Source organism: Amphibalanus amphitrite, unplaced genomic scaffold (genome assembly GCF_019059575.1).
Source record: "Amphibalanus amphitrite isolate SeventyFive unplaced genomic scaffold, NRLGWU_Aamphi_draft 000602F_arrow, whole genome shotgun sequence".
Lineage (NCBI taxonomy): Eukaryota > Metazoa > Arthropoda > Thecostraca > Balanomorpha > Balanidae > Amphibalanus > Amphibalanus amphitrite.
In genome coordinates, this window is record NW_024882096.1 from 151,493 (window position 1) to 166,577 (window position 15,085).

Genomic DNA, 15,085 nt, shown 5'->3' on the forward strand with positions numbered 1-15,085 from the left:
AGGCCATCCCTTTGATTTAAATGAAACATCAGATAACAACTTTACCTTCAAGAAAGAACCTGTGTTGTTGGACTCTCCTCCGTCAAAGAAAAACTCGTCAGGTCGCACCCGCTTTACGGGCCGCCTCCGATCCATCACTGCATCACCTCTTACTTCAAAGAAAGAACTTGCCTTGCAAACGAAACAGAAAATAGAAACCAATGAACCCAAACTCCAACACCCTCAGTAACGCGCGAGAGATCGCAGCTAAACTCGAGCTCCTCCTCCGCCGACGTCTCGCACACGAATGAGAGAAGGGATCCTCACTTATTTCTTTTTGTTCAGTCGATTCAGTTCATAGTTCAGTGTATAAAGCCCTTGCACAAAACTTGATAAGGCAAACTCAGCTGCTCACCTAGCGGTTAAACACTCAAATAGACTCAAAATACCGTTTTAGTTTTTAATACCATCAAATTGTTATTTATTTCTGCAAATTTAATGCTTTAAAAGATATTCACATTGTTTTTTAAGGAAAACAGGCATAATTGTTTTATATTACGCACAAAAATATTGAATATTGAGACTCTAGAAAAATGAGTGATCACAAATGGTTTGTTCCATTGCTGGCGCACTTTTTACGGTCTGCCAGTCGTGTTCACTCGTACCCCCGTAATATGCTCATGTAGAGATGCAAGTTAATAAACAACACTTAACAATCTAAAAACAGCTTAAAATGAATATAATTATGTTCAGTTGATAGGTATATATTCATAATGAATTCGTATTACAATATAAAGGTATTATCTTACCAGCAATGATATCAAAAAGTGCGAATATACTGGGCAAAAACTGCATTACAGTTTACCACGAGCATAACTGGGACCAGACACGCCGAAATAGTCAGACACTACCTATATCGAACCGTGCTATTTTGTTCCATCATGTGCTTCGTCTTTTTAGGGCCTTGCTTCTCGACTGAAAAGTCAAGAGCGCCGATTAGACGTTATACGCTTAGACGAATAAGAGGAATAGGGCTTACTGGGGTCGATGATATAAATGATAGAAGGGCAGTTCCTTTTACTTCATTAAAGAGCTTAAGTTCTCATTTGCCATTTGCTGCCATTCTCAAATGTTATCGTTCTGATCAGTGATCTAGGCCAAGGAACGGTTGTCTGTGAGTATTTCTGCATTTTCAGTATTGATGCTGCTGTTTAGAGGAAATGACTAAAAAAAAATTGTATTCCAAATGTAGGGTCAGAAAGGCACTACTACCATGGCATCCAAATTATATTTGCTGAACAATATATGACGCCAATATTATGAAACCTTGCAGGTTGTACACGTACCTATGGTATTTTCTGCTGTTGAATATGCTTAGAGTTTTTTCATGTTATAATAGGTCATTTTCACTTTAACCATGCAGGAAAATAACTTCCAGATCTTTGTTGTCATTGATGAAATTGCTGGAATGCCAGTAGTGATACGTTCAGAGAACATGCAACAATAAATTGGTGTTTCTGGTTTTTCCTATTTGGTTGTAGGTTCCTAATGTCTCATGACAGATCATTAGCCAAAATATGGTATGAGAATGGCATGAAGTTGCCATCATATCTTCTACTGTTTATCACAATAAATATGTCTTGTTCCTGCCACCTGCCAGATATATTGACAATGCTGATGGAATTTTCTGTCTAATAAAACTGTAAAATGCCATTTCTATCTAGTCCATATACTATTGACCTCTCTGTGATATGCTGACAGGAAAAACCCTACATCAGGTTATAAATGGTATTCTTCCGAAGCAGATGGTGCCTTTTGGAATGGAAGTTGAGCACAAGGCCAAAATAAATTTCCTATCACTTGCCAGTGTTCAACACATTTTTGTTTTCCAGTTGAAATTGTTCAAATAATAATGCATTTATTGTATTTCCCAGGTACCATCAATGGATAACTAGCACAAAACTAGATAAGCTGACATCTCATACAGTGGAATATTGAACAACTGCTACAACCTCCTAGCAAGTCTCTGGTTGTGCTGCATCATCTGGTTCACTCTGGTGGTGAGTCATGCTGTCCCTGTGTTTCCTACCCGCGCGGGCGGCCGTCCCCTCGGCTCGCCTGGTCTGCGTCCGCGCCGCCTCCGGTCAGCCGGCGGCCGGACGCACAGACGACCCCCAGTTCCGGCCTCTGGACATCGGCCGCCGGCGCGAGGTGGTGCAGCAGGCGCGCGAGCGGCGCCGCGCCACCCTGCCGCCGCCGCGCCACGAGCGTCAGCCGGTGAACCAGCAGTGGGGTGACGTGTGGCCGGCTCCCAGGACCTTCCACCCGGACGCGGTGCCACTGCCGCTCAGACAGGGCTTTGTGAAGCGGCCCAACGCGCAGGCGCCGCCCGGGAAACACGCCAACGCCGAGCTGATGAAGATCGCCAACTTCCTCCACCTCACACCGCCGGTCATTGAGCGTCAGTGTCGCGCGCTGGCCAAGTTCTGTACCCCCTGGCCGGAGGGGCTCACTGACGAGCGTTTGGACGAGCTCCGGCCTCTCGAAGTCATCACTCAGGACTTCCTACACGCCTCGCCCACGCTGCGCCACCCGGATGCGCGCGTGGTCTCGCTCAAAGTACCCCTTTCCTGTCTGGATCTCACCGAAACGGACCGCGACAAGCTTCTCCGTCTTGTCGGTGATCGACACGACCCAAAAACAGACGTCATCACCCTCACCGCCGACCGGTGTCCGTTACGGCGTCAGAACCGTGACTACGCTCTCTACCTACTCACGGTCCTCTACTTCGAGAGCTGCAAACGGGAGCCGTGGGAGGCGGAGCTTCGCACGGTCGCCGATGCGGAGAAGTTCGTGTGGGCGGGATCGGCGTCTGAGGCAGCCGTGGCGCCTCTTGGGGCAGCCGCAGATGTGGTTAACAGCTATGGTGAGGCCGTGACACGATTACACAACGAGGGAGAGGATGAGAGCACTCTGGCCGAGTACAGGAAGGCGGTGGTGGCGCTGCTCGGATTGCCTGAACATGTGGGCGCGAACTGAGACGTGAAAAGACCGAACACATTGCGGACTGAGGTGTGCAGGAATAGTTGGTTGTCATGGAGACGAATTGAGTTCTGTCTCGCGACGTGGGACGGTGGATTGTATGTGTGTGTTGGTGGGCACGAGTGTTAAAGTTAGGAGAGCGGTTGGAGATGAAATAGGAAGACTTTCTTGCCGACATTGGATGATGTTTCTTTGCTGAGGAGGTTGAATGGCTTTGCTGAATGGCTATAGGACACGAAGCGCGCTTTAAATTCGGTACAAGGTTGTTTAAAGGGAAATTTCGATGATGTCCAGTCCTTTTGTAAGCATCGGATTTTGTAAATCTACACGGGTCATGAAATTTTCCGTTTTGATTTAGTGCATTTTTATTTGACATAATGCTGACTGTCGCAGTGGGTAAATGTCTGTTATCCTGACAGTTTTTTGCTATTTGTTTTGATCGTGCAGTATCTGTGTAGCAACGTTTGGATAGCTCTTTTTAAGTGAACCTAGATACGAATCTATTGCGATTTCATAGCAATAATGCATAGCTCGTGCGAATAAAAATGAAACAGGCGAATGTTCGTCGTAAAAATATAGTCAGCCAGCACATTCTTTCTGCCTCTGTACTTCATGATCGTTGAGTTTCGGTGTTGCTGGAATGAATAGGTAGTTATGAGAGTGAACGCGAGCTGTAGGTCCCTCCTAATAAATTTTAGCCGTACCTTAGGAAATATGAGTATGAGCGACTTTTACGTGTCGTTACATTTATGCGTTTCAAACAGCCGTAAAGCATTATAACACCGTTTCGTCGTTCTTTGTTACCTTCGGGGCTATCGGATTCCAAACACGTCAGCTTGTGGCTCCCATTTATTGTCAACAACTACAATGCAATCACCATAAAACACAGTCAGTGTCATTACAATTTGCGGCGCGGCAAGCGTCGCTATCACTAAGTGATTGCCATGGCAACCTACCCTGGCAGTTTGGTAACACTGATTGTGGTATCAAACCATAGATCTCGGTCCGTCGGTCTTGCAGTCTAAACTGCAACGAATTGATTCAGACGCAGCGTACCGGGCTGCGACGCGACGTCAACTCAGGGAATGGCATAGTCGCTCTCATCAATGTCATGTACGTGCAACATCTCGTGTGGCAGCCAACATCGGCATAAAATGATAATTGCTAAATATGAACGCGAAGAACAATCGAAAATACGTTTTTGTAGGCTAGGAACGTTTAGATTCAAACTATCAGGCGCTATCCTCGCAAAGACGTCAGTTGACAAGAAGGAGACATCTTTCTGTATTGTTGGTAGCTCACCTTGTCGCCTCTTTGAACAAAAAAAAAATGCAGTAATTTAGATACCTATGAGAACTGATGAAATTCATCAATGTCCAACTTTCCATTCGCCACAATCTGTCAGTCGCTCCTCTGTCAGATCACGCAGTCCGTTCATCGCGTTGGCGTTCATCTATTCGCAAGTGATCATTGATGTCACTGTCAACAGACGTATTTAACAACAAGTTTCAGTGTTTGTAGTTCCTGATAGATCAGCCTGCCCTCGGCAGCAGGCTGTCACGTGACACATTCAGCTCCTGGAAAATCGGAGCTTCACAGGAAAGGACTCTCCGTCGAGGAGCCCGTGCTAGCATCTACCGGCGCCTCGGTGCTGCCCTCTAGCGTGGCCGTATCCACCGCCGGTAGACTTCTCACGTAGTCGTCGTCGTAATAGTAATCGGATAGATCGTCATAGTAGAAGTAGTCACCCTCGAACGGCGGGTAGTTAGTGGTGGAGACGGGTCCGCCCGAGTTCGCGGAGCTCGCTGAGCTCTCGTCAGATTTGGCGGAGTCGCTGGCTGCGAACAGCTGCTGCTCCTGCCGGAGAGGCTGCTGTCCACCGTCAGTGCCTGTGCTCACCACGCTGTTTCGGACCGACTCGCCCGACTCCAGCAGGTCAACTGGTCCCCTCTGCTCCGCCTGACGCTGAGCCTGCAGGGCGGCGACCTCGCGGGCGGCCGCTCTTCGCCGAGCCAGCTCCTCTGCTACCAGCTGCTCCTGAACTTTTCTCCTCTCCAGCTCTTCAGCTAGGAGTTTCTCCTGAGCCGTCCTCCTTTCCAGCTCCTCGGCTACGAGCTTCTCCTGAGCTGTCCTTCTGTCCAGCTCCTCGGCCACCAGCTCCTTCTGGGACTCTCTCCTCTTCTCTTCTTCGGCCCTCCTCACAAGCTCTTCTTCCCTCCTCTTTTCCTCTTCAGCCCTCCGGACGAGTTCTTCTTCCCTTCTCTTCTCCTCCTCCGCTCTTCGTACCAGCTCCTCTTCTCTCCTTTTCTGTTCCTCCTGTATCGCCTTCTCGTGCGCCTCTAGTGCCAGCTCGTGCGCTGTTTTGGGTTTTGCGGTGGTGACGGGAGCCTCAGTCGTGGACCTTCTCAAAGCAGGCCTCCTTCTGGACACGACTCGAATCCTCTGCGGTCGCAACGATCGCGGAGCCGCCGTGGTGCCTTGCTGTTCCTCCGCCTTCTCCTCATCCTTGGGCATTTCGATGCGCACCTCGCCAACCGTCTGTTCCCCGCCATCTCGGCTGAGGTCCAGGCGTCTCCGGTTCACCTGCACGCGGCGTGGCGCGCTCGCCAGGAGACGTGGACGGCGAGCTCGCTCGACCCCCTCCTCGAACTGTACCGGGGAGAAGGTTGTGGGCTGTGGCAGCTCAGTCCGCCGCCGCGTGCCCAGCGGTACCAGACGCACGACCTGTTTGTGGATCACGTGCTCTGTGCTGGCCTCGGGTTCAGTGTCTTGGTCAGACTGGTCAGTGAACCCTGTCAAATCGGCTGGTCCTCTCGAAGCCTGATCAACGCCGGGGCCGTCAGCGAAGTCCTGGCTACTGACATCAGATTGTGCGTCAAATGATTGCTCCCGATTGGCGAAAGATTCTCTCCTAGCGGAGGCTTCGGCACCAGGCAGAATGAACGGTTCCTGTGTTCTCAGCTGGAACAGACCCTGTCCTATTTCGTCCAACCGCGCCGTGTCTTCATTTTGATCGCGACCGCGACCGAAACCGGGCTCCACCTGGATAATGGACCTGGCAGAGGTTCCACGAATTTCGTCATCGAATGGTGACGCGATAGTGCGTGCTGTGACATCTTCGATCACTTGTCTGGCGGCGCTGCGCTGGTCTTCAGTCTCTTCTCTCGGCGAGAGCAGCGATGGCAGGCGAGGCCGGAACGTCGGTCTTCCCAGCGGTCTGGGACGCGGATCCGCCTGGTCCGGACGAGGGGAGATCCCCGTCCGGGGAGCCGGAGTGGTTCCCAGAAGCGAGCTCAGTGTCGAACTCTCGATCAGGGTGATTTCTGAAGTCTCAGCGACTCCAGGTCGGTTGTTAACGATGAGTCGTCGGTCTCCACCGGGCTGTGAAATCACAGTTCCGCGGCCGATGATCTCGGGAGCCGCTGAGCCCGGCTTCCTTCGTACAAACACGGCCTGCTTCTGAATGGTGCGGTTGAAGAGCTCCCGGAGCTGTTCTCGGGTCATGTTGTCTTGCGCCTGGTCGCGGACGAACTGCTCGAAGGCGATTTCAGTGCGTTCGGCAGACGTGGTGGCTGGGAAAGCGGTGGTGATTGCCGGGGGTACAATGGTTCCTCGTCGGATGGATGCAGCCGCCTCGGTGGTCGGAGGATCGGCGATCTCCTGGTTAGACTCTACGGAGGGTCCTGTAGTGACTTCCTCCGTTGATTCTGTGGTCGAATCGACAGGAGATCGGTTGGAGCCTCTACGCGGAGTGCTGAAGCGGTTCCTTCTACGTGTCTGGCTGAGACCAGGTCGGCGGAAACGGCTGAGAGCTGAGGATAGTGTCGTCGACTGTACCTGTTCTTCCTCCTCCTGTGCTGGCTGGCTCTCATCCTGGGCTTGTTCTGTGGTCGTGGCGGGACGAGGCCGAAGTGGCAGGCGTCGCCGAGAAGAACCGAACCTCGAGGACTGTCGGCGGCGCGCCGCCGCGGAGAGACGCCTACCGGGAGTGGTGGTCTCCTCCCCTCCACCCTGCTCCTCCCGCTGAGTTTCCTCTGGCTCTGCCTCAGTGCTCGTTTCTGTGGTTGTAGCGAGGCTCGGTCTCCGCCTTCTGCTGCTTGGTCTCCTCCTCCTGCCAGGTCTTGCCACAGCGAATCGAGATCTCTCAGTGGTCTCGACGGTCGCCGCCTCTGTTGTGGTTTCGGGTGCAGCTTCAGTGGTGGTGACGTCCTGTTCACGACGGGACGGACGGAAACGCCTGCGCCCAGGGCGTAGCCTGTTCAGCCGAGATTGAGAGCTGAATCGGCGGCTGCCACGGCTTGACTCGACTTCGTTCTCCTCAGCTGTGGTAGCCTCAGTCTCGGCCGTCTCTGTTGTAGTTGTTGTTGTCGGGGTAGTAGTTGTGGTAGTGGCGACAGTTGTTGTGGGGATCGTCGTGGGAACATCATTCACCAGATTAGCGTCGTCGGTATACTCCGGGTAATCTTCGTACTGTGCATCATCCAGGTACTGGACGTTAAACTGGTCGTCTGCGTATTGAGGCTCTTCAGACTGCTGTGAAGCCGTCTGAGGCAGCCGACCACTGTCCGGCAGAGGACGCAGGGGACCTAAACGCTGTCTCTGCTGCTCAATCAGCGTCTGGATGGTAGTGGGGCTGAGAGGCGGACGCCATGTGGTGGCCTCTTCCACCTCAGGCTCTGGGGCTTGGCTCGGTGACGGGTCAACGAGCTGACTGAACTCCGTGGTCGTCTGCGGCTGAGGGAGTCCCACCGGCTGCCGAGGACGTGGACGGAACGAGCGGATGGTGGCCGGGGTGCGGCGCGGGATCGGTGATGGCGTGGTCGTCACGATCTCCGGTTCCGTCACTGGCTCCGCCGTGGTTACCTCCTGACGCCTCTGGTTCAGCGCGTTCAGGACTCGGATGGGCGGCACAACGCGTCCAGTGGGACGTTCTCCACGATCCCGCGAGCCTCGAGAAGTGGTGGTGTCTTCCGCTACGAAGGGACGCAGAGTGCTGTCTTCGGCGCCTCTGAACCCTTCGTCAGACGCTTCCACGGGGCGGTACGTGGTGCTCACGATCCGTCGGCCCTGTTCGTCGTCAATGATGACGATGTCTTCGTTGACGTCTCCAGCGATGTCGTACTCGTACTCAGCGACCTCATACCCAGGAGGGATCTCGTCTAGGAATGAGGCACTGTCAGAGGAGACTGCGGCGGTGTTAGACTGCTGACTAGCAATGGATGGCTCCGAGATTCTGCTGGAGTCTCGTCCGAACTGTGGGAAGGGCGAGTTGAAAGAATTGCCGGTAGGTGGCCGACGCGACTGCTGTCTCAATGACGATGATCCTAGATTGTCCGTCTGCGTCCGGCGGGATTGTGACCGGAAGTTCGGCCCGCGATCGGAGGAGAGCCTTTGTCTCGGTGGACCTCCCGGAATCCGCCTCTCGGCTCCAGGTGCTGCCTCCTCTTCAGCGCTCACCAGTGGGTCCCTCACCAGTGTCTGATCAAACGCGCTGTCGGGCAAGGAACGACCCTCCTTTGCTCTCAGCAGCTTCTTGGCGAGTTCAATCTCAGCCCGTAGCTTGACCAGCTCCTCCGCCGGAATCTCACGCACCGTGCCATCAGGATACTCGAACACGTAGTCGTAGTAATAGTCGTACTCGACGTCTTCTTCGGGAGCTCCCGGTACGCTGGTGTCGAGGTTCGCTTGACTGGTGGGTCGCGGCAGCTGCTGCTCGGAGCCGGTCCTCAGTGATGGGACCGTGGTGGGCGCTGGACGCTCGGTGGTGGTGGTGGTGGGAGTGGTAGTAGTAGTGGTTGTGGTGGTGGTGGTGGTGGTGGTAGTCGGAGGTTCCGTAGTGGTGGTCGGAGGGTCGGTGGCCAGTGGCCGACGCAGACGGTTCGATCCGCGTCCTCTCGTCCGCTGGCGGAAACGATTGCGTGCCGAGCCTCGGTTCTGAAACAGAAGATAGACGGTCAACACACTGCTAAACAGAACTGATGGGGTATAGATACATTTGTTAGTGAAGCAACTCAAGTTCTTCAATTGAATTCTGACCAACTATAAGGTTTTGGGAAGCGGTCGTTCTAGTGAATAACGCACGCCAAATTAATGGTACCGTCATCGAATGGTTTTATGGGGTAGGAATAGGATGATGTTTCACACTGCTTCCTTTCGAGCAAACACTAATCATGAAAATGAAGATTTTCGTTTTGTCTCACGACAAGCTTTCAAGTCTCTTTGCCTTCATCTACAATTTCAGGGAGATCTCAATCTCATCTCACTATCACTTACCTCAGTTGCTGAGCTCGGTGGCCGGATGGCCACAGGTCTCTGCCGGCGGGTCGATTGCGGCGCGGGCGTCTCCGGCTCGGTCGCAGCGGTCGTGGTCGGTTCCTCGCTAGTGGTGAGACGCGGCGGTAGCGTGGTCGTGAGACGGAACACCTGAGGCGCGCGGCTGCCAGGTCGGCGGATGGTGACGCCTCGGCGACTTCCCTGCAGTCCAGGCATTGGAATGTGATGAACAGATTGCAAACAATCCCCGGAGAAGGACCAGAGATTTGTGGTGGGCATGCACACTGGCGGCGGCCTTTGAGAGTTTGGGATATTTTCCCCATTTAGGTCCGATTTTCATAATTACGCTTATACAAGTGCACAGTAAAAATGAACAGCCGATCATCAATTTCGAAAGGGGTGGCCGAGGTAACTTTTACCTCACTTTGGGGCCGCCAGTGCATGTGCATTCAGCATTGTGTCCTTAGTGAGAGTGGGAAATTTATGGTATGCATAATATTACACATAGTGCGTGTTTTAGTGTATTATTATGTATATTTACATGTTTGCTTATTCATTATCATTATATCCTTTAAGGTTTGTGAGCGGACGTGTGTTGTGTAGTCATTGTGGTGCATAAACGAGCAATTATTATCTTAGTTAGCTGCAAACTTTTTTTAAATTCGGTGACCATTGGTTATTGAATGAGGAATGGGGAGATCGATCTCAAATGTGGGCACTGGGCGCTGATGGCGATGCATCGAATGCTAAACGATAAACGTCAGGGGCAGCGGGGATATGAAACACATCAAAAGTTGAAGAGAATTTAAAGGAGCGTTGACAATGCTCAAATCATTTATCGACCAATAATTGACATCCGAAGGATCATAGGGATACGAATGGCGACTACGTTTTCTAGGCATGCGTTCCTGCATGCCTACTTTCCTCGCCACGTGCCGTTTACGCTACACTTTTATACAGAGACGATCCATCACCCACAAGCCACACTACCAAGATAACAATACAGGGTAAGGCCACAGGTCAACCACCCTGTCCCCCACCAGGTCAACTCAGGCGTGTCGGTATAGTCGGTGCAGTCAGCGTGTCTTTGTACAAATGCCAGTCGTCACTTGGCGTGGGATTGCGTGTGTGAGAGACCAAGACAGGTCTTCCGCTTCAGTGGACGATCGGACACTTACTTGTTGAACTCGTAGATACCATTGGCAGGATCGTCTTCCCCGGATCTCATAATGCTAGTCGCTAGTCGGTCCGTGGTCTGGGCAAGATTCGGTTAAAAGTACTTAAACGGTTTCGCTTGTATATTGGATTATCTTCACACACATCATCCAACATAATTAGCTCGCGAAAGCGCAGTCACGAAGGCTAGAAACAACATGGATTGACCACGGCACATGAGACACACTTCACTCTTAACAGAACAACAAACAAAGGAGTAAATACACGAGCTATCATACATCCTGAGCACGCTTGGTTGACATCTCGAGGGAAAACGTTGAGCATTGTTTACATCGGACCCATCGGCTATGCGTGACGATGATCGCATACAACTCTCGCTCACTCGCTGAACCTATTCTAGCCGCTCGAACGCGCGCAATGGAAATTCTGATCTCCTAGAGGGCATCGTGAACATCTTTGTAAAAGAGTGACGTATTTAGAACCCCACGGGAAATAGTGCATTATGTAGGGACCAAGGAAACATTGGAAACCAGGAAATAGCAAGCGGTAACCAGGACCTTCTTCTGGGCGAAAAGCCAGTTCCATGAGCTGCATGCTTGTGACTCAGTTTACGACACGGCTCAGCTTCATACAGCTCTTCATTCAATCTTTCAACATCCGCTTGAATAAATGTCCATTTGATCCTCAGCGGGCTCAAGCACACTTGGGTTCTTTTTATGCGTTGCTGTTTTTCCTTTCTAGCTTCTTTCCATCCAGCACGGTTTTCATTTATTTCATATTGATCAAGCTTTGGGCTGTTCATCCAACGTAGCAGCATCTGCAATCCATGACGCATTCACGCACAAATTAAATAACTTCGAATCTCTGCGCAGTTACTCCTCTTCAGCCTCTGCAGAGCCGAACCATACCGATACAACAGTTCTATTCTTCCGCAGGCGCGCATCATCCCAATCACACCGTCCTTCTTACTGGCTGACCACACTGCTAGGACGTCCGTCTTGCCTGAGAGCACCCTTTTGACGTCACATTTCTACTCTAGTCTCCAGCCAGCATGGCCCGCTCTCAGAGCCACCGCAGCAGCAGTGCGGCGCCCGCTGCCAACGTCCAGCAGAGCAGCCCTGGCGAAGCTGCCGGAGCTGAGTTGGAGATGAACGTCTTCCTCTTGAAGAGGCTGTCCGGATCTCTGTACCGAGGCGTGACGGTGGAGTAGGCCAGCACTTCCTCCTGGTCCAGCAGGCTCTCCTTGGGATCCTGCCCGGCCGCGCTGGGGTCACCGCTAGATGCCAGCACCGCCGGCGGCTTGTTCAGTAGCGAGGAGCTCTGAGCTCCATCGTGGCTCTGGTCGGCATGGTCAGCGTGGTCAGCGTGATCATCGTGATCGTGGTGGACGTGCTCCTCAGCTTCTCCCAGTGGTGATTCCTCAGCTTCAACATCCACCTCAGTCTCTCCACGAGGCAGTGGCGACGTAGGCCGAGCCGAATCGTCAGCCCACATGGTGAAGAGGGCCTCAACGGGAGAGACGGACGGCTTGGGCGAGGTGATTCCCCCGGCCGGTGGGGCCTCCTGCTCGGAGGAAACGCTGACCTTAACGGAGACGAACGAGTCACCGCCAGCAGCGGCGGAGGCCGGTGGTGGCAGGGTGGCGGCAGTGATGATCACAGCGCCATCGGAGCCGACAATGACGGGACGCTGTGTGGTAATCGAAGGACCGACGATGAACACGCGTCCGCCGCGGTTCGAGCCAGGCGCTTCGGTAAGAGACTCTGAGTCGGAGTCTCCGCTGGATTCTGTGGTCTCCTCGACAACAAAGTCGTCCTCAGAAGAAGACTCCTGGTTGAACTCTGTGGCGTAGACGGTAGGCGCCTCAGTGAGCTCGTCAAACTCATCAGCCTCTTCAACAGACGAGACGTCCTCGGCAGCTACAACAACGGGGCCGGCCTCTTCAGCCACATCCTCAGCACTCTCTTCTGTAACGTCTGCTGCTGCATTGACAGCTTCCTCAACCGTCGAATCGATCTCAGTGTCAACATTAGCGACCTCCTCCGTTGCTCCTGCCTCAACGACTCCCTGAACCTGCTCAATTGTCTCCTGAATCTCTTCCAGAGCCTGTTCTGCCTTCTCAGTGGCGCTGTCTGCGGCGTCAACTTCGCTCTCAGTGTGTGGTGCAGGGCCGTGCAGCGTCACAGACGTGGTGGCTACGATCACTTCGGCCACTGCGCCGCCCTCAGTGGTGCTTTCTGTCGTGATGGTAGCCAGGGTGCCGGGTTCGGTAGCGGCCGTCGGCTGCTCAGTGGCGGACGCTTCGTCTGTGGATTCTCCCGCCTCCTCTGCTGATGTCTCAGTGGCGGGCTCTTCAGTGGCAGTGATCTGTTCCTCCAGAGATGATCTCAGCTGCTCCACCAGGCTCTGCACATCCGGCTTCTTGTTTTCACGCGACTTGACCAGTTCGGAGAGGCTGAGACGCGGCGCGGACGGTCGCTGTCTGAACAGAGGTCGGCGGGTGACGGGATCGGGGATGTCTCCGTTGACTCGACGAGCGACGAGGCCGGGCGGCAGTGGCAGGCCCGAGGACTCAGTCGGAATCGGCTCGATCTCCGTGGTGGTAGTGGTGCTGGCAGTGCTGGTGGTCGTCGTGGTGCTAGCCGTCGTCGAGGGCTCCTCGGGTTCCTCGGAAGGTACCGGCAGGGGCGAGATGAAGGGGTTTGGCCTCCTCTCGCTGCCCGCGAGACGGTCCCTCAGACTGCTAGTGCGCCGGCTGCTCGGAGGTCTGAAGGGGAAGGGTCGTGGCCGCGGCGGGCCATCATCCGGCTGCTGACTGCGGAGCTCGAACACAGTCTGTCGGTGAATCTCCTGCTCAGCCGGGTCGACCTCCTCCTCTTGTTCGGCCTCAGTGGTGGTCTGAGCTGCGGTGGCAGTCTCAGTGGTAGTTGTAGTGGTCGTGGTCGTGGTGGCCTCGGTCTCAGTGGTCTCCGGGCGGCGGCGGCCAGCCAACAGAGGACTCGGCCGCTGCCTGTTGCGGGCCAGAGGATCGGGTCTCTGACGTCGTCCGAGGAGCCCCGGACGTCTCAGCTGTAGTCCTCCAGCAGCACCTTCATCCTGTTCCTCATCATCAGGGGTGGTCTCCTCAGCAGTAGCGGCTGGCCTCAGCCTGAAAGGCGGTCGCTCTGGCTGCTCGTCTAGAGTCTCTTCGGCGGTGGCCTCAGTCGTTGTCGTAGTCGGTCTCTGCCGGCGGAGAGAAGGCCTGCCTGGACGGAGCGGTCTCCTGTCAAACCTTCCCGGCCTTCCGGGGCGCCCCAGTCTCTGAGCTGTATCGGGCGCGGCTTCCTCCTGCTCTTCCTCCGCGATGATGGAGGGCTCGGTGGGCTGGACGGCATCGGGCAGCGGCGGGAAGGTGTTGGAAGCCTGGCGACCGGTCGTGGAGATGGCGGCCAGTTCTTGTTCCGTTATCTGAAACTCTTCGGGCTCTTCAGGGGCGGGACGCACGACTGGCCTGCCGCGACCTCTGGTGCGGAAGCGACCGCGACCCCTGCCGCGCAGATTCGTAGACTGACCGGGCAAGACGAACCGTGCCGAACCGCGCTCTGTGGTGGAAGTCAACTCCACGGCCTCTGTGCTCTGCTCGGGTGCCTCTTCTTCCTCAGCGACCTCCGCTGGGGTTTCCTCAGTCGTCGGGCGACGCTGGCGGAGTCTGTTCCTCCTGCCGCCGCCGCGGAACCGCCGTCCTCCAATCCTCTGGGGCGCGGGTGCGGGCGCTACTGTGGCGGGCGCCGGGGTGGGCTCAGTCTCCTCTAGGGCGTCCACGGGGTCTTCAGTGGGGGTTCCTCGGCGTCGGCTGGTCAGGCGGCGTCCGGACGTCACGCGTCGCCTTCCCGGACGGTTGAACCTGCTGGAACCCCTGACGAAACCACGGCTGGGCGTAGCTGTCGACTCTGTGACCTCGAATGGCTCCTGAGGCTCCGGGGCAGAGGTGGTCACCTCCTGGGGTGGCACGGTGTCAGCTCTCTCCGTCAGCAGGTTGGACACCTCGGGTGCGGGCTGCGGCGTGGTGGGTCCCTGAAGAAGGACCTCCTCTGGACGATCATCCACGGTCACCTCATTCTCGCTCAGTTCTGGCAGCTGGCTGGTGGGGGGCTGTGTGGTTTCCGTGATTACCTCCTCTGTGTCGCCACGAGGCCGCTTCAGTCGGATCACCCTCACCCTTCGCTGATCATCAACGCTCTGGTTTACCTCTTCCGAGTTCTCAGTGGGACGACGCACACGGACACGAATACGCGGGGGTCGCACAGATTCCACAGTGGGCGGGGGCGGGGGCGGCACAGTCTCAGTCGGGGTCTCCACAACGTCAACACTGGTGTCAGTGGGCACAGCGAACAACAGGTTCGTGTCGCGAGTCGCGGCGTCCAGGTCGGTTAGTTGGTTGGCCTCTACAGAGCCGTCGCTAATGTCCGAGTTAGCGGGCGCGCGTCCAGCGAAAGCGTTGAGCAGGACGAGAGCCGGATCGGCGGTAGCGTCAGGTCGTGAGTCCGTCACCTGCGAACCGAGGATCGGGCGGCGCGTCAGACTTTTGGCGCCGCGCTCTGGTCGGCCGGTCGGTAGCTGATACCCTCGAGGAGAT

At 54.8% G+C, this 15,085-nt stretch overlaps 2 protein-coding genes across 4 annotated transcripts in view; one reads left to right on the top strand and one right to left on the bottom strand.

Annotated features, from left to right (window-relative positions):
• The first annotated feature begins 871 nt into the window (after positions 1-871).
• Positions 872-3,615, top strand: LOC122394615 (28S ribosomal protein S35, mitochondrial-like). The gene is made up of 2 exons (XM_043391606.1): positions 872-1,153; positions 1,914-3,615. The coding sequence occupies exon 2, from the start codon at positions 2,047-2,049 to the stop codon at positions 3,016-3,018; it is 972 nt and encodes a 323-aa protein (XP_043247541.1). The 5' UTR covers positions 872-1,153; positions 1,914-2,046; the 3' UTR covers positions 3,019-3,615.
• Positions 3,616-3,857: 242 nt separating this feature from the next.
• LOC122394614 (mucin-5AC-like) overlaps positions 3,858-15,085 on the bottom strand; it is a 48,519-nt gene continuing 37,291 nt past the window's right edge. For 2 of the 3 annotated variants that reach the window (XM_043391603.1, XM_043391604.1), the window contains exons 19-20: positions 9,295-9,495; positions 3,858-8,955 (exon numbers count right to left, since the gene is read on the bottom strand). In XM_043391603.1, the coding sequence (XP_043247538.1) occupies positions 4,615-8,955; positions 9,295-9,495 (4,542 nt within the window). In that variant the 3' untranslated portion in view covers positions 3,858-4,614. Of the gene's footprint in view, positions 8,956-9,294; positions 9,496-10,578; positions 15,001-15,085 lie in introns of those variants that run through there. The other variant, XM_043391605.1, reaches the window with a different exon arrangement.